Source organism: Coregonus lavaretus, assembly GCF_964263955.1.
Source record: "Coregonus lavaretus genome assembly, chromosome: 34".
Lineage (NCBI taxonomy): Eukaryota > Metazoa > Chordata > Actinopteri > Salmoniformes > Salmonidae > Coregonus > Coregonus lavaretus.
Window position 1 is genome coordinate 9,127,582 of NC_140021.1, and position 19,949 is coordinate 9,147,530.

The 19,949-nt window shown below is 44.3% G+C and overlaps 1 protein-coding gene across 1 annotated transcript in view; it reads left to right on the top strand.

The window, feature by feature from the left end:
- Positions 1-19,949, top strand: part of LOC311109415 (A-type potassium channel modulatory protein DPP6-like) — a gene marked incomplete at both ends in the record, with an annotated part of 209,412 nt that overhangs the window by 161,271 nt on the left and 28,192 nt on the right. The window contains 4 exons of the mRNA XM_084152285.1: positions 8,305-8,399; positions 8,788-8,862; positions 11,388-11,440; positions 12,030-12,111. Of these exons, the coding sequence (XP_084008411.1) occupies positions 8,305-8,399; positions 8,788-8,862; positions 11,388-11,440; positions 12,030-12,111 (305 nt within the window). The remainder of the gene's footprint in view (positions 1-8,304; positions 8,400-8,787; positions 8,863-11,387; positions 11,441-12,029; positions 12,112-19,949) is intronic.

Below are 19,949 nucleotides of genomic sequence, written 5' to 3' on the forward strand. Positions count from 1 at the left end.
GCACTGTGTGCCTCCATGGAACTCTCCTACATTAGCCTGGTCCCAGATCTGTTTGTGCGGTCTTGCCAACTCGTATGTTAATTGTCATGCCACAATGACCATAGAAGTTGGCAACAGCACAAAGAGATCTGGCAGCAGGCTATTTCTGTATCTATTTGCCCTTAAAGACACCTCATCAACATTCTTAACAAATGCACCACCCATCATCATTGGATTTAGTCTGATATATAATTGTGCAATTAGCAGACCCCATTGATATCCTGTGTATGTCCATCCCCGGCATAAAATCACAATCAAATGCACGCAGCAACACATCATTTTCATCCAACAATGATAAATTAAACCCTGGTTAATGTTATGGCATGAGTTCTAGCAGCTGCTGTATGCCTGAATGAAGCAGCTCTCCTTGTACTTGTCCGCCTATAATGACCCCCCACCCCCAGTGCTAAACATGTAGGGAGAAGAGATTTGCTAAATGCCATCAAGCAAACAGACGCATGTATATTTTAACCTTGAACCGAGCTGACGACTGACCTGGTGGTGATTTGCATTAGAGGAGCACCACAAGTAAAGTAGTGCCCCCTAGTGTCAAAGTTTCATTTTACAGCTTCATTTTTATAGAGCGTGCCAGTCATTCATAAAATTCAGATTACCAGTATGATTGTAATGTGTTTGAATGGAATTAAGTGATTAATGCACCTGGCCTTTGGCCACCATAGTCTGTGCAGGTAAGTCCCCCTCTTCAAAAGAAAAACTCTGCAATTAAAAAACGAAAGAACACACGTTTAACCAATAGCGGTGCATTGGTAAAATCCCTGGGGATGCCAAGTCAGGGGAAAAAAGCCATATTATAACCTATGTGTTGTGATAATTGCGTTGTTTACTCTATAACCTGCTCGCTGGCTTCCCTTGCTATTGAATTCAATGCTACGGGCGGCAAAAATGTAATGCACTTTTAGGCCAGACAGCATCAGACAGATGGGCTACACATAGAGAGACAGAGGGGCGCTGTTTCGCTCACTCAGATGCTTTCTCCGGTGAGATACATTCAGCCTCTGAGCAAATTGAAGGAAAATTATGAAACACAGAGATCAATTATTTGTATATGTTTTTATTGGTACATTTTTGGGGGAAACTTGGCTTCCATTGGCATCCATGAATACACACCACTGCGTTTAACCTCATTGACCAGTGCTAGTAATTGAAAAGGAAAGTCAGAGATAATACTTCTGCTTACTCAGCCATCCACAGCCCTGTTATGGTTTCTGGTTTTTCATTCTGGACCGGCTGCAACTCAAAATCATCAAGTTGGTGTTTGAAGAGGGATAGACAACATGGGTAATCACCAGAGTTTCATATTAGAGACATATGAAAGAGGGATATTGATCAATATACTACAGTAGGATGGGTTGATAGTGCTAATGGTATTTAATTGAAAGAACCCATCTACAGTTGAAGTCGGAAGTTTACATACACCTTAGCCAAATACATTTAAACTCAGTTTTTCACAATTACTGACATTTAATCCTAGTAAAAATTCCCTGTCTTAGGTCAGTTATGATCACCACTTTATTTTAAGAATGTGAAATGTCAGAATAATAGTAGAGAGAATTATTTATTTAAGCATTTATTTCTTTCATCACATTCCTAGTTGGTCAGAAGTTTACATACACTCAATTAGTATTTGGAAGCGTTGCCTTTAAATTGTTTAACTTGGGTCAAACGTTTCGGGTAGCCTTCCACAAGCTTCCCACAATAAGTTGGGTGAATTGTGGCCCATTCCTCCTGACAGAGCTGGTGTAACTGAGTCAGGTTTGTAGGCCTCCTTGCTCGCACACGCTTTTTCAGTTCTGCCCACAAATGTTCTATAGGATTGAGGTCAGGGCTTTGTGATGGCCACTCCAATACCTTGACTTTGTTGTCCTTAAGCCATTTTGCTACAACTTTGGAAGTATGCTTGGGGTCATTGTCCATTTGGAAGACCCATTTGCGACCAAGCTTTAACTTCCTGACTGATGTCTTGAGATGTTGCTTCAATATATCCACATAATTTTCCTTCCTCATGATGCCATCTATTTTGTGAAGTGCACCAGTCCCTCCTGCAGCAAAGCACCCCCACAGCATGATGCTGCCACCCCCGTGCTTCACGGTTGGGATGGTGTTCTTCGGCTTGCAAGCGTCCCCCTATTTCCTCCAAACATAACGATGGTCATTATGGCCAAACAGTTCTATTTTTGTTTAATCAGACCAGAGGACATTTCTCCAAAAAGTACGATCTTTGTCCCCATGTGCAGTTGCAAACCGTAGTCTGGCTTTTTTATGGTGGTTTTGGAGCAGTGGCTTCTTCCTTGCTGAGCGGCCTTTCAGGTTATGCCGGTATAGGACTCGTTTTACTGTGGATATAGAAACTTTTGTACCTGTTTCCTCCAGCATCTTCACAAGGTCCTTTGCTGTTGTTCTGGGATTGATTTGCACTTTTCACACCAAAGTACATTCATCTCTAGGAGACAGAGCGTCTCCTTCCTGAGCGGTATGACGGCTGCGTGGTCCCATGGCGTTTATACTTGCGTACTATTGTTTGTACAGATGAACGTGGTACCTTCAGGCGTTTGGAAATTGCTCCCAAGGATGAACCAGACTTGTGGAGGTCTGCAATTTTTTTTCTGAGGTCTTGGCTGATTTCTTTAGATTTTCCATGATGTCAAGCAAAGAGGCACTGAGTTTGAAGGTAGGCCTTGAAATACATCCACGGGTACACCTCCAATTGACTCAAATGATGTCAATTAGCCTATCAGAAGCTTCTAAAGCCATGACATCATTTTCTGGAACTTTCCAAGCTGTTTAAAGGCACAGTCAACTTAGTGTATGTAAACTTCTGACCCACTGGAATTGTGATACAGTGAATTTTAAGTGAAATAACGACTTCAACTGTATATACACTTAATTTGTCTTACTCTGGACATTTTAGGAAATGGCAGTCTGTTATAGTGGAACATACAGTAGGCTAAGCATTACATCACAGCACAACCCTAGAAATGTCTTTATAGGCCTATGAATTCTCTCTCTCACTGTCCTGAATAAGAATCTTAAATATGTCATCATTCAATGCCGACATGTATTAGCCTTTCCCTCCCAGCAGGTATTTGCAGTAAATATTTCAGTTAAACCAAAACCACATTATTTTAATGTTTAATGTCATTTACATCTGATTCTGCCCTATGCAAATCGTATGTACTCTTGCTTGTTGTGTTGTGCTGTGGCTCTGAGGCAGAAAAAGTAAAAACACAAATTTAAGAAAACCATTATAAGGAGGTTTAATATTACCATTATTCGTCTGGTTTGATGCCGGCCGGTGGACTCGTAGGAATCAAGAAATGGGCCGGCAGTGAAAAATGTATTGGTGTTGCTGATAACCATAAATCAACGTAAAACTCCCATCCAGCCCACCGGACAGGAGCCATCGGCAGCTCATACACTTCTATTCCCTCCCATCTCCTACTTTGGGGAATGGGTTCATGCAATACGCTATAGAGAAATGCCAAGGCTCTCTGTTGTGCAGTTATATTGTTGTATGAGGGAAGCTTGACTATGGCCCATTTCAGGGGTAAGGTTGTCCGATTCAAATGGTAAACGGTTTCTTCAAGTTGTGGGTTGAGGTGTAAGGGAAAAGGAAAGAGGATTCTTCGTCAGTTGACCAACTGAATGCATTCAACCGAAATGTGTCTTCCACATTTAACCCAACCCCTCTGAATCAGAGAGGTGCGGGGGGCTGCCTTAATCGGCATCCACATCATCACCGCCATCGGTGTAGAGCGTGAAATAAAGGAAAGTTTATGTATAGACGTTCTCAAGAGAACTGAACTCAATAGAGGGTAAACTTCCCTCCACGTATACAAAGACATGCGGGAATATTATTCACACACCGACCTCCATCCTAAAAAATCTATAATAATTCTACATTAAATGGTCTCTCTGCGGCATAGTGCCAGAACTCAGGAGTTACAAAGGAAAGATTGAGAGGCAGGCCTGAATAGAATGAATGGGCTGCTGCGTCTCCCTGAAGAAAAATTGAGAGAATGGGACAAGGAAACAGACAGGGAGAAATGGAAGCAAAAGGGGAGAATAAAGTCCTTCACATGGTTGGTTAAAGGGGGGTGACTATGATATCCTCATATTCAGCAAGACAGATGGGCCTGGGAACTTAAAGTGTTTCTGAAGCAATCATTTGCCATCTGAAAAAAACTTTTTGGACAGATTTACTATGCGTTTGCAGCAAGTGCAAAGCTTGAACCAGTTTGTTTTTAAGGGAATTAAACATGGAGGACAGAACAAAAATAGCTAAATGAGGGTGAAGAGAATGTACAATTTAAGGAAAGTTAGTTATATTTTAGCTTTGTCTTTGGTGTTTTATCCCTTACTGAAAAAACTGGTGCAAATGCATAAAATATGTAAATATGTTTGACTAATAGTCCTTGGATTGAGAAGTAAAGCTTCACTTCAGTTCTCTTGGAAGCTAGCTAGCTTGGTGGCCAGAGCTGCGCTGACTGTGGATCTTCTCTCATTCTAATGAAGCTGTCATCTTCAGTTAGTGCCGGGAACGGCTTGCCTGAAGCCTCAATGAGGCACACAGGTACAAAGCATACAGTCAAATGAAAGCTGTAGGGTTCAGAGAAGGGGATGGTAGAGTGTTAGTGTAAGATCATAGCAGGCATTAAAGGTTAAGTGGGAATATTCATAAGGTAAATGGTCTTTGAAGTGATGTGTTGTTGGAAAGGGGAATGTCTATGGCACTAACCCATTTTACAGTACATACGCTTTCTTTCTCCCTCTCTCGCACACAAACACAACTGTCCTCCTGTGATCTGTAGTGAGTGAGGGATGTTGCCCAGAGCAAGAGACTGAATGAGTAAGATATGTTGCAGGAGTAGAGGTGATGATCAGAGGGGGAAGCCAGCGCCCTGGGCTAACGCCGAGCCGGTCAAGGGAGCCCTGATGAAGACCTAGTGGAGGGAGAAGGAGGGCAAGATGGAGTGAGGGAGAGCAACAGAGAGCAAGACTGAGAATTCCCTTGGTGGTGTGAAACAGGGATGAATAGATGGCAATGATCTGAAAGAGAGGAAGCCCTGGTGTCTTTGAAAGGAAAAGGAAGACAGCCCGGGAATCTGTATAGCGAGAGAGGGAGAGTGGTGGAGAAGAGGAGAGGGTGAGGGCTAAAATTATGGACTCTGTTGGGGTGCATGGTTGGAATGGAACGATGGAGTGATTTCAGGTGACTGGAAGGATGGTCAATGGAAAAATACAAGATAAATACAGAATAAAGATTGGACTCTGAGGGAGGGGAAAAGACAGGCGGAAAGACGGTTGAAAAATATGGGCATCCAAGTGTTTGTTTAGGATGAAGTTCGGAGATAACAGATCTAAAGGGGGAGGAGAAGAGATGGAAAGAGGATAGGAGGAGAAGAGATGGAAGGAGGATAGTAGCTTACCTTAGCTTTAGCTTTACATGGATACAAAACAGGGAAAAGGAATAGCATATTAGAAGATCTAATGGATTTATGGACTTCTTTCCCAGATGCTCTCAAGTGCTTTACATTGATATGATGGAAATGTGCTGATTCAAAGGATAGAAAAATTAAAAGTGAGTACTTGGGATTCAGGATGAGATTCAGTGAGAAGGGACGAGCAATCGTGATGCAGTATATTTTAATCTTTACTCCTGATATGAGGCTGTTAATATTCCAATGAAGGGGAGCGTTGTTGATTGCATAATTTGCATTCATTATTTGACCAGTGCAATCTAAAACCCCAGAATTGTCAATCATAATTTCTTGAATGAATGTCATTGTGATGGACAATTAATTATCCTAGCAGATATAGAATGTGCCCCATAACAATCTGTAGTCCCTGATTAACACTCTAAACCAGAGCTGTTTGCTCTGCACTTATTGGCTCTTGACTGAAACAACATTCAGAAATAGGCTTTTATCGTCCTTGTCTAGTAAAGGGCAAAGTAATTGTGAAGATAAGAAAACAAAATTCCCTTTTATCTCTTTGTTGCAATTGTCTACTCACTCTGGAGAGGGTCTTTGTGACTGCCGGTGTAACTGGGTTGATTATGTTTCCACTTGCCACTGCAGAAATATGCATTTCATGTTTATGTATTTCTACTGGTTGGGTGAATTTATATATCAATAAGGTGTTATGCCATTGGTTACACTTGCAGATAGGGGGAGATCGCGAATGTAAATTCTTCACAGTCTGATATTGACATGCAAGCGGTAGGTCACGTTCTGAAATACTGTATTCTATTTTCATATTACAATGTGTAGGAGTTCATGTCCTGATATGTGTGTGTGTGTATATATATATATATATATATAAAGTGCATTCGGAAAGTACTCAAGTACTAAGAAAGGACTCAAGTACAAAGTAGGATTGTGTCGAGGCACAGATCTTGGGAAGGGTACCAAAAAATGACTGCAGCATTGAAGGTCCCCAAGAACACAGTGGCTTCCATCATTCTTAAATGGAAGAAGTTTGGAACCACTGAGGCTCTTCCTAAAGCTGGCCGCCCGGCCAAACTGAGCAATCGGGGAAGAAAGGCCTTGGTCAGGGAGGTGAACATGAACCCAATGGTCACTCTGACAGAGCTCCAGAGTTCCTTTGTGGAGATGGGAGAACCTTCCAGAAGGACAAACATCTCTGCAGCACTCCACCAATCAGGCCTTTATGGTAGAATGGCTAGACTGAAGCCACTCCTCAGTAAAAGGCACGTGACAGCCCGCTTGGAGTTTGTCAAAAAACACCTAAAGACTCTCCGACCATGAGAAACAAGATTCTCTGGCCTAATGAAACCAAGATTGAAGTCTTTGGCCTGAATGCCAAGCGTCACGTCTGGAGGAAACCTGGCACCATCCTTACAGTGAAGCATGGTGGTGGCAGCATCATGCTGTGGGGATGTTTTTCAGCGGCAGGGCTTGGGAGCAGCAAGAGCCCGGACTTGAACCCGATCTAATATCTCTGGAGAGACCTGAAAATAGCTTTGCAGCGACGCTCCCCATCCAACCTGACAGAGCTTGAGAGGATCTGCAGAGAAGAATGGGAGAAACTCCCCAAATACAGCTGTGCCAAGCTTGTAGCGTCATACCCAAGAAGACTTGAGGCTGTAATCGCTGCCAAAGATGCTTCAACAAAGTACTGAGTAAAGGGTCTGAATACTTATGTAAATGTGATATTTCCGTTTTCTTTTCTTTTTCTTTTTTTGCAAAAATGTCTAAAAACCTGTTTTTGCTTTGACATTATTGGATATTGTGTGTAGATTGATGAGGGGAAAAAAACGATTTAATACATTTTTGAATAAGGATGTAACGTAACAAAAGGTGGAAAAAGTCAAGGGGTCTGAATACTTTCCGAATGCACTGTATATACACACAGTATATGTGTACGGTACTTGTTAGATGTTGGGGGCATCCTTGGATGTGCTTTTGTATGTTATTGCTGTAAGAGCGAGTTAGCTAGCATGCTTTAATTGTAATGGTCGCATTAGCTCCCTGCTAATTCAGTTATTTCCATGCTAACAGACGAATCATGAATCTACAGCCATCCTGCACATCTGGTCCTCTGTAGCTCAGCTGGTAGAGCACGGCGCTTGTAACGCCAAGGTAGTGGGTTCGATCCCCGGGACCACCCATACACAAAAATGTATGCACGCATGACTGTAAGTCGCTTTGGATAAAAGCGTCTGCTAAATGGCATATTATATTATATTATATTATTATATTATCTAATGTGTACATTCCTCTATAACCCCAGCACATTCCTCTATAGCCCCAGTACATTCCTCTATAGCCCCAGCACATTCCTCTATAGCCCCAGTACATTCCTCTATAGCCCCAGTACATACTCTATAACAGGGTTTCCCAAAGTCGGTCAAGGCCCCCCCCCCCCCCCGGGTGCACGTTTTGGTTTTTACCCTACAACAGATTCAAATAAACAACTCCTTGTCAACTCAAAACAGCCCCAGTGCATTCCTCCCACTGCAAATTCCACTTTTAACACCAATGTAGAGAGCTCAGGGACCAACTGTCAATGTATGGATCCAAGATGCACTGCCAATGCACCAACTGGCCACTCTGCATCCAAAGACTTTGCTCTCTGATATTTTTTGTTGTTGCAATTGTCCAACTTACAGACGATTGCAAGGATATTGCACATAGGACTATTATCAGACATCATGAAAAGTTTGAAAGCCTTTGTGAAGTCATCTTTCTTGCTCTGTTTCTTTGCTCTCTCTCTGTTGTACAGGTAATGAGCTACTGTATCGCACACGTGAGGGGGATGTTGTCAGGCTCAACATGGAGACGTATGAGAGGACGGTATTGGTGCACAACAAAAAGTTTGTGAGTCTCTCCAACTATCTATTTTTTCCATAGTGTTATTCATTTTATATATTTTTATTATTAGAACTTTTCAGCATATCAAAGCACCCAAAGTGTACTGAAACAATCCATCATTACCACATCATTTGGTCAGGCTTGTTAACATTTGGGTCAGTGTTGAAACGGCCGAGGTGACGACACACAACATTATGTCTCTCTGAAATCAAAAAGAGCCGCAAGAAGATTAATGTGTCTCCCGCCCACGCCCCGCGCGTTGAGCAATCCGTCAAACGCAGTCATTTAAGGATTACCTTAATGAAAAAACACTACGCATGGTTAAATGTAATATTTTTGTCTTTTATCTTTCTCTCTCTTTCTCTCTCTCTCTCTCTCTCGCTCTGCTTTTCAGGAAATGTACAAAGCCAGCAAGTATGAAGTGTCTCCTGACATGAAGCATGTGCTGCTTGCCTACAACGTGGCACCGGTGAGCTCCTTCATTTGTTTGCATGTTTTTGGAATTAGCGGAATGACAGGCAAATATGTCAGCAGTCTCCGAAGGGAAACGTGGCAAGGCGGTGGGGGAGAAAAGTAATCATGGCGTCCGAGTAGAGTCCTGTCGCACGCCGCTGCCTCTCAGCCACGCTAGAGAGAAAACAGCTGAGTGGAACTGTACTCTCCAAAACACAAACTAACCCCACAACACAGCCGGGAGAGGGGGATGAGGAAGAAAGTGGAGGGAGAAAACAAAGGGAGGGGGAGGTATAGAGATTTGGGGGTAGCAAGAGAGAGAGAGAGTAGGAGGGAAAGGAAAGGAAAGGAAAGGAGAGGGATGGGAGGTTACTGCATTATGTAATGGCTCAATCAATCAATCACATTTTATTTATAAAGCCCTTTTTACATCAGCAGATGTCACAAAGTGCTTATACAGAAACTCAACCTAAAACCCCAAAAAGCAAGCAATGCAGATGTAGAAGCTTAGGAAAAACTTCCTAGAAAGGCAGGAACCTAGGAAGAAACCTAGAGAGGAACCAGGCTCTGAGGGTTGGCCAGTCCCCTTCTGGCTGTGCCGGGTGGAGATTATAACAGTACATGGCCATTAAGACCAGATTTTTCTCCAAGCCGTTCAAACGTTCATAGATGACCAGCAGGGTCAAATAATAATCACAGTGGTTGTAGAGGTTGCAACAGGTCAGTACATCAGGAGTAAATGTCACTTGGCTTTTCATAGCCTGGCATTTAGAGGTTGAAATAGCAGGTGCGGTAGATTGATTGATTGATTGAGGTAGCTAACTCAGCTGAAAGACTGCTGCAATGTGAGATCCAGGACACTCAAGGAGAGTCTGAAAAATAACCAGTATGTCAGGGAATAGAAGCCCATTGGGCCAGAGAGACAACAGGGAGGCCCTGATGGATTGTGTCTGTGTGTGTGTGTGTGTGTGTGTGTGTGTGTGTGTGTGTGTGTGTGTGTGTGTGTGTGTGTGTGTGTGTGTGCGTGCGTGCGTGCGTGTGTCTGTGTCTGTGTCTGTGTCTGTGTCTGTGTCTGTGTCTGTGTCTGCGTGTGCGCGTGTGTGTGTGGTAGACAGTGAATATGTTATTTCATAATGGTCCTCCGTAGCCCTGGTGGATGACAGCTCCATCCCCCAGCTGTCATTACACAGACACACACACACAGGCACACAGACACACACACACACACACAGGCACACAGACTCACACACACACACACAAGCACGCAGACACACACACAAGCACACAGACACACACACAAGCACACAGACACACACACAAGCACACAGACACACACACACACACACACACACACACACACAAGCACGCAGACACACAAACACACACACAAGCACGCAGACACACACACACACACACACACACACACACACAAGCACGCAGACACACAAACACACACACAAGCACGCAGACACACACACACAAGCACGCAGACACACACACACACACACACACAAGCACGCAGACACACACACACACACACACACAAGCACGCAGACACACAGACACACACACACACACACAAGCACGCAGACACACAAACACACACACAAGCACGCAGACACACACACACAAGCACGCAGACACACACACACACACACACACAAGCACGCAGACACACACACACACACACACACAAGCACGCAGACACACAAACACACACACAAGCACGCAGACACACACACACAAGCACGCAGACACACACACACACAAGCACGCAGACACACACACACACATACACACAAGCACGCAGACACACACACACACACACAAGCACGCAGACACACACACACACGCACACACAAGCACGCAGACACACACACACACATACACACAAGCACGCATACACACACACACACACACACACAAGCACGCAGACACACACACACACACACACAAGCACGCAGACACACACACACACACACAAGCACGCAGACACACACACACACACACACAAACACGCAGACACACACACACACACACACATACACACAAGCATGCAGACACACACACACACACACACACCCACACAAGCACGCAGACACACACACACACACAAGCACCCAGACACACACACACACACACCCACACAAGCACGCAGACACACACACACACACAAGCACCCAGACACACACACACACACACACACACACACACACAAGCACGCAGACACACACACACACAAGCACCCAGACACACACACACAGACACACACACACAATCACACACAATCACACACACACCCTCTCCACACATCATGCTGCTGCTTGCCCTTCACAGAGAATGTCTCTCTCTCTCTCTCTCTCTCTTCCCCAACTCTGAGGGAGCGGTTTAGAATTTCCTGAACTTAACCAATTACTAAGTAGAAATAATATAATCTCCCATCATATGTACTTTCATTCTGATGGTAATTACTAAAACATGTTTTTAATGGCCAAGTCAATCAGTCTTCTTCATGACAGTCTTCAATCATTCTTCTTCCAGGTGTACCAGCACTCATTCACTGCCTTCTACATCATCTGCAGCCTGGAGACTCCGTAAGTAGCTGAAACCAACAAACGCTTCCCCTCCCCTCCCCTCCCCTCCCCTCCCATCTCCTCTCCTCTCCTCTCCTCTCCTCTCCTCTCCTCTCCTCTCCTCTCCTCTCCTCTCCTCTCCTCTCCTCTCCTCTCCTCTCAGCCTGGTCAGTCACGTCTCTGCGCTGCCACCCTATGGAGATGAGGAGAACTGTGGGCTTTGTGACCTCATCCATCCTCACCTCCAGACTAAGACACAGGGCCTGTGACACCTCTAATTCTCTGCAGCTCACAGCACTTCTAAATGAACAAAAAATGGCTGCGGTATATAAAGCACCTGTATTTATAGCTGTTCTTAAACCTTTTGGACTGGGATGGATAACACTGGAACATCTGGGCAGGAGCAGCGAAGGCTGCTTGTGCGGTGAATTGGAGTTGTTTTTATAATGCAGTGTTTTGTTGATGATCAACTAAGAGTTTTTTTTTTTTTAAAGAAGGTGATCTGTCATTTAGTGAGGGGCAGTTCAATGTGTGTGTCGGTGTGTAGTGTGGATGTGTGTGTGTGTGTGTGTATGTGTGTTCATATTGTGGTCTCTCCTCTCTGCTGCAGGGAGACATGGAACCTGAACCCTCCAGAGGTACGGAACGCCCAGCTGCAATACGCAGGCTGGGGACCCATGGGCCAGCAGCTGGTAAGAACTACAACTCCCAGCAGCACCCTCTGTCTCACCCATACTGTGTGTGTCCGTGTCTGGTTCTCAATGAATAGTACAATATGAATGGACTGTATCTACACATTAGCTATGACTAGGGTTGCAAGGCTACCGGTAATTTACCAACATTACCAGAATCTTCAGTAATTTTGGTAATTAATAGAAAATCTATGGCAATCTATCATAACATTGGTAATATATACTTGAATAACTTCTAAAAAATGTATTCTTATACACTGTATTAATTGTCTATATCTATGTCCATATTGTCCATGAGTTTCTAGTGGATAAACTATATGGTTCCAGAGAAAATAGCCTAGTTAATAAAAAAAAAAGCATCTAATCAACAAATGCATTATTTTCTATTAACTCTGCAAATCTTTGAACTATTGACTTTTTTCACAACTGCCACCAGTTTTACACCAAAACATTTACAACCGACATATTAAATAAATGTATGAAAAAAATATTAAGGATATTTCATTCTGAAACCATCATATTAAACACTGGTATTCACTAAGTTGGTTTATATTTAGGATAATGTTTTATAGCTTTGTCTTTCTGTTTTATTTGAAAGTAATCTTTAATATCATGTGATAAGGCCACACAGAGGGCCAGAGATAATTAGACACCAGTAATAACCCAAAAGGGCCACTAGATGTCTTGTGATAGATTACATAAAATAATTGAAAGATACAACAATTCTGGTAGTTTACTGTTAAGGTTTTCAGTAATATACCCTCCCTTTGCAACCCTAGCTACAGTGCATTCTGAAAGTATTCAGACCCCTTGACTTTTTCCACATTTTGTTACGTTACAGCCTTATTCTAAAAGTGATTAGATTGTTTTTTTCCGTCATCAATCTACACACAATACCCCATAATGACAAAGCAAAAACAGGTTTTTAGAAATTTTTGCAAATGTATTAAAAAAACAAACAGAAATACCTTATTTACATAAGTATTGATCTTAGGTGCATCCTGTTTCCATTGATCATCCTTGAGATGTTTCTACAACTTGATTGGAGTCCAGCTGTGGTAAATTCAATTGATTGGACATGATTTGGAAAGGCACAGTTGACAGTTGACAGTGCATGTCAGAGAAAAAACAAAGCCATGAGGTCGAAGGAATTGTCCATAGAGTTCCGAGACAGTATTGTGTCGAGGTACAGATCTGGGGATGGGTACCAAAACATTTCTGCAGCATTGAAGGTCCCCAAGAACACAGTGGCCTCCATCATTCTTAAATGGAAGAAGTTTGGAACCACAAAGACTCTTCCTAGAGCTGGCCACCAGGCCAAACTGAGCAATCGGGGGAGAAGGGCCTTGGTCAGGGAGGTGACCAAGAACCCGATGGTCACTCTGACAGAGCTCCAGAGCTCCTCTGTGGAGATGGGAGAACCTTCCAGAAGGACAACCATCTCTGCAGCACTCCACCAATCAGGCCTTTATGGTAGAGTGGCCAGACGGAAGCCACTCCTCAGTAAAAGGCACATGACAGCCCGCTTGGAGTTTGCCAAAAGGCACCTAAAGGACTCCCAGACCATGAGAAACAAGATTCTCTGGACTGATGAAACCAAGATTGAACTCTTTGGCCTGAATGCCAAGCGTCATGTCTGGAGGAAACCTGGCACCATCCCTACGGTGAAGCATCATGCTGTGGGGATGTTTTTCAGCGGAAGGGACTGGGAGACTAGTCAGGATCTAGGGAAAGATGAATGGAGCAAAGTACAGAGAGATCCTTGATGAAAACCTGCTCCAGAGCGCTCAGGACATCACACTGGGGCAAAGGTTGACCTTTCAACAGGACAACGACCCTAAGCACACAGCCAAGACAACACAGGAGTGGCTTCGGGACAAGTCTCTGAATGTCCATGAAAGGCCCAGCCAGAGTCCGGACTTGAACACGATTGAACATCTCTGGAGAGACCTGAAAATAGCTGTGCAGCGATGCTCCCCATCCAAACAAATCAAATCAAATTGTATTGGTCACATACATGTGTTTAGCAGATGTTATTGCAGGTGTAGCGAAATGCTTGTGCTTCTAGCTCCGACAGTGCAGTAATATCTAACAAGTAATATCTGACAATTTCACAACATATACCGAATACACACAAATCTAAGTAAGGAATTAATTAAGAATATATACATATATGGACAAGCGATGTCAGAGTGGCATGGACTAAGATACAGTAGAATAGTATAGAATACAGTATATACATATGAGATGAGTAATGCAAGATATGTAAACATTATTAAAGTGGCTAGTGTTCCATTTCTTAAAGTGGCCAGTGATTTCTAGTCTATGTCTATAGGCAGCAGCTTCTAATGTGCTAGTGATGGCTGTTTAACTGTCTGATGGCCTTGAGATAGAAGCTGTTTTTCATTCTCTCGGTCCCAGCTTTGATGCACCTGTACTGACCTCGCCTTCTGGATGATAGCGGGGTGAACAGGCAGTGGCTCGGGTGGTTGATGTCCTTGATTATCTTTTTGGCCTTCCTATGACATCGGGTGCTGTAGGTGTCCTGGAGGGCGGGTAGTTTGCCACCGGCAATGCGTTGGGCAGAACGCACCACCCTCTGGAGAGCCTTGCGGTTGCGGGCGGTGCAGTTTCCATACCAGGCGGTGATACAGTCCGACAGGATGCTCTCAATTGTGCATCTGTAAAGGTTTGTGAGGGTTTTAGGTGCCAAGCCACATTTCTTTAGCCCCCTGAGGTTGAAGAGGCTCTGTTGCACCTTCTTCACCACACTGTCTGTGTGGATGGTCCATTTCAGTTTGTCAGTGATGTGTCCGCCAAGGAACTTGAAGCTTTCCACCTTCTCCACTGCGGTCCCGTCGATGTGGATAGGGGGGTGCACCCTCTGCTGTTCCAACCTGACAGAGCTTGAGAGGATCTGCAGAGAAGGCACACCAAATACAGGTGTGCCAAGCTTGTAGCGTCATACCCAAGAAGACTCGAGGCTGTAATCGCTGCCAAAGGTGCTTCAACAAAGTACTGAGTAAAGAGTATGAATACTTACATAAATGTGATATTTCAGTTTTATATTTGTAATAGATTTGCAAAAAAATCTAAAATCCTGTTTTTGCTTTGACATTATGGGGTATTGTTTTTAGATTGATGAGAGGAAAAAACAAGTTAATCCATTTTAGAATAAGGCTGTAACGTAACAAAATGTTGAAAAAGTCAAGGGGTCTGAATACTTTCCGAATGCACTGTATGACCTTTCCTATAGCTATTTCTGTTACACTATCACAAGCTACCAGGCAGTCTAGCCATAGAAATAACATTAATAAGCATCAGTCTAGTGGTTCTCAGAGCAGTGTGAGCAATTACATCCTCTGGCACAATGCAATTAATTACATGTAATCTCCTCAGTGGATTAATTGGGGAAGTCACTTGATTGATATCACACAGTCTCTCCTATCATTACTCATTAAGCAGTCCTGATTCCAAGACAGTCACTTTCGTTTAAAGGAGCTCCCCTCCCAGCAACAGATTATTGCCCTTTGGGCTATGATACTTGTTGTCAAGGATAAGATACATGGGTGGGAGAGGAAGGTGTCTGCCAATGTGAGTTCACATATACTTGCATGCCTGCACACACACACACACATACACACACATACACACACACTAACATCAGTCCATATGTTATCACATTTCTCAAGTCAGCTGACAGCTTAATCTTACACTGGCCCCTTGATCTGCTCTTTACACACACTCACACACAGCTGTCTTGTCCCATGTTGAAAAGCGGTGGAATTAGGTTAAATACACAGTGTCCTTTGATTCACCAGAGGATGGGTAGCTGTCTTTGTCTGTGTGGATGAACACTGTTTACATACTGCTTTACTCATCTCAAATGTACAGTGGGGAGAACAAGTATTTGACACACTGCCGATTTTGCAGGTTTTCCTACTTACAAAGCATGTAGAGGTCTGTAATTTTTATCATAGGTACACTTCAACTGTGAGAGACGGAATCTAAAACAAAAATCCAGAAAATCACATTGTATGATTTTTAAGTAATTAATTTGCATTTTATTGCATGACATAAGTATTTGATCACCTACCAACCAGTAAGAATTCCGGCTCTCACAGACCTGTTAGTTTTTCTTTAAGAAGCCCACCTGTCCACACACTCAATCAAACAGACTCCAACCTCTCCACAATGGCCAAGACCAGAGAGCTGTGTAAGGACACCAGGGATAAAATTGTAGACCTGCACAAGGCTGGGATGGGCTACAGGACAATAGGCAAGCAGCTTGGTGAGAAGGCAACAACTGTTGGCGCAATTATTAGAAAATGGAAGAAGTTCAAGATGACGGTCAATCACCCTCGGTCTGGGGCTCCATGCAAGATCTCACCTCGTGGGGCATCAATGATCATGAGGAAGGTGAGGGATCAGCCCAGAACTACACGGCAGGACCTGGTCAATGACCTGAAGAGAGCTGGGACCACAGTCTCAAAGAAAACCATTAGTAACACACTACGCCGTCATGGATTAAAATCCTGCAGCGCACGCAAGGTCCCCCTGCTCAAGCCAGCGCATGTCCAGGCCCGTCTGAAGTTTGCCAATGACCGTCTGGATGATCCAGAGGAGGAATGGGAGAAGGTCATGTGGTCTGATGAGACAAAAATAGAGCTTTTTGGTCTAAACTCCACTCGCCGTGTTTGGAGGAAGAAGAAGGATGAGTACAACCCCAAGAACACCATCCCAACCGTGAAGCATGGAGGTGGAAACATAATTCTTTGGGTATGCTTTACTGCAAAGGGGACAGGACGACTGCACCGTATTGAGGGGAGGATGGATGGGGCCATGTATCGCGAGATCTTGGCCAACAACCTCCTTCCCTTAGTAAGAGCATTGAATATGGGTCGTGGCTGGGTCTTCCAGCATGACAACGACCCGAAACACACAGCCAGGGCAACTAAGGAGTGGCTCCGTAAGAAGCATCTCAAGGTCCTGGAGTGGCCTAGCCAGTCTCCAGACCTGAACCCAATAGAAAATCTTTGGAGGGAGCTGAAAGTCCGTATTGCCCAGCGACAGCCACGAAACCTGAAGGATCTGGAGAAGGTCTGTATGGAGGAGTGGGCCAAAATCCCTGCTGCAGTGTGTGCAAACCTGGTCAAGACCTACAGGAAACGTATGATCTCTGTAATTGCAAACAAAGGTTTCTGTACCAAATATTAAGTTCTGCTTTTCTGATGTATCAAATACTTATGTCATGCAATAAAATGCAAATTAATTACTTAAACATCATACAATGTGATTTTCTGGATTTTATTTTTTAGATTCCGTCTCTCACAGTTGAAGTGTACCTATGATAAAAATTACAGACCTCTACATGCTTTGTAAGTAGGAAAACCTGCAAAATCGGCAGTGTATCAAATACTTGTTCTCCCCACTGTATATACTGTATTCTATTCTACTGTCAATGCCACTCCAACATTGCTCGTCCTAATATTTATATACACTGCTCAAAACACTTAAACAACACATCCTAGATCTGAATGAATGAAATAATCTTATTAAATACTTTTTTCTTTACATAGTTGAATGTGCTGACAACAAAATCACACAAAAATTATCAATGGAAATCAAATTTATCAACCCATGGAGGTCTGGATTTGGAGTCACCCTCAAAATTAAAGTGGAAAAACACACTACAGGCTGATCCAACTTTGATGTAATGTCCTTAAAACAAGTCAAAATGAGGCTCAGTAGTGTGTGTGGCCTCCACGTGCCTGTATGACCTCCCTACAACGCCTGGGCATGCTCCTGATGAGGTTGCGGATGGTCTCCTGAGGGATCTCCTCCCAGACCTGGACTAAAGCATCCGCCAACTCCTGGACAGTCTGTGGTGCAACGTGGCGTTGGTGGATGGAGCGAGACATGATGTCCCAGGTGTGCTCAATTGGATACAGGACTGGGGAACGGGCGGGCCAGTCCATAGCATCAATGCCTTCCTCTTGCAGGAACTGCTGACACACTCCAGCCACATGAGGTCTAGCATTGTCTTGCATTAGGAGGAACCCAGGGCCAACCGCACCAGCATATGGTCTCACAAGGGGTCTGAGGATCTCATCTCGGTACCTAATGGCAGTCAGGCTACCTCTGGCGAGCACATGGAGGGCTGTGCGGCCCCCCAAAGAAATGCCACCCCACACCATGACTGACCCACCGCCAAACCGGTCATGCTGGAGGATGTTGCAGGCAGCAGAACGTTCTCCACGGCGTCTCCAGACTCTGTCACGTCTGTCACATGTGCTCAGTGTGAACCTGCTTTCATCTGTGAAGAGCACAGGGCGCCAGTGGCGAATTTGCCAATCTTGGTGTTCTCTGGCAAATACCAAATGTCCTGCACGGTGTTGGGCTGTAAGCACAACCCCCACCTGTGGACGTCGGGCCCTCATACCACCCTCATGGAGTCTGTTTCTGACCGTTTGAGCAGACACATGCACATTTGTGGCCTGCTGGAGGTCATTTTGCAGGGCTCTGGCAGTGCTCCTCCTGCTCCTCCTTGCACAAAGGCGGAGGTAGCGGTCCTGCTGCTGGGTTGTTGCCCTCCTACGGCCTCCTCCACGTCTCCTGATGTACTGGCCTGTCTCCTGGTAGCGCCTCCATGCTCTGGACACTACGCTGACAGACACAGCAAACCTTCTTGCCACAGCTCGCATTGATGTGCCATCCTGGATGAGCTGCACTACCTGAGCCACTTGTGTGGGTTGTAGACTCCGTCTCATGCTACCACTAGAGTGAAAGCACCGCCAGCATTCAAAAGTGACCAAAACATCAGCCAGAAAGCATAGGAACTGAGAAGTGGTCTGTGGTCACCACCTTCAGAACCACTTCTTTATTGGGGGTGTCTTGCTAATTGCCTATAATTTCCACCTGTTGTCTATTCCATTTGCACAACAGCATGTGAAATGTATTGTCAATCAGTGTTGCTTCCTAAGTGGACAGTTTGATTTCACAGAAGTGTGATTGACTTGGAGTTACATTGTGTTGTTTAAGTGTTCCCTTTATTTTTTTTAGCAGTGAATTTCTTAATTCCATTATTTTACTTTTAGATTTGTGTGTATTGTTGTGAATTATAGATACTACTGCACTGTTGGAGCTAGGAACACAAGCATTTCGCTACACCTGCAATAACATCTGCTAAATATGTGTATGTGACCAATAAGATTTGATTTGATAAGGGGTCCTCTTTAAAGGTGTTTTTCTCCTCTTCCTTTAAATCGGAGACAAATCCTGAGCTTTGCTTGCTCTCTACCTTCCTCTCCCTCCCTCGCTCTTTCTCTCCCTTCCTCCCACTCCCTGGCCCTCCATTGTGGTCCTCTGTAGCTCATCTGGTAGAGCACGGCGCTTGTAACGCCAAGGTAGTGGGTTCGATCCCCGGGACCACCCATACACAAAAATGTATGCACGCATGACTGTAAGTCGCTTTGGATAAAAGCGTCTGCTAAATGGCATATTATTATTATTATTTCTCTCTAGAGGGTCTGACATGGCACATCTCTCTCTCCTGCTGTTGTCAGCCTGCCTGCAATATGACCACACATCTCCCCAGACTCTGTGTGTGTGTACATTATATGGGAGGTACCTTCCTTCAGAAGTGGGCCAAGCTCACTGTGTGACTCTCTGCTCTGGCCTAGATCCTGTTGTTAAACTGGGCCTCAGTCAGTCTGCACCAAGGAGAACACACCTGGGTCCCTCCTGGCCTACCTCGCCACACGAGGAACAATGTGACCCCCCCCCCCCCCCCCCTCTACAAGCTCTGCAACTGAAAGAGCATTGAATAACATACCTGA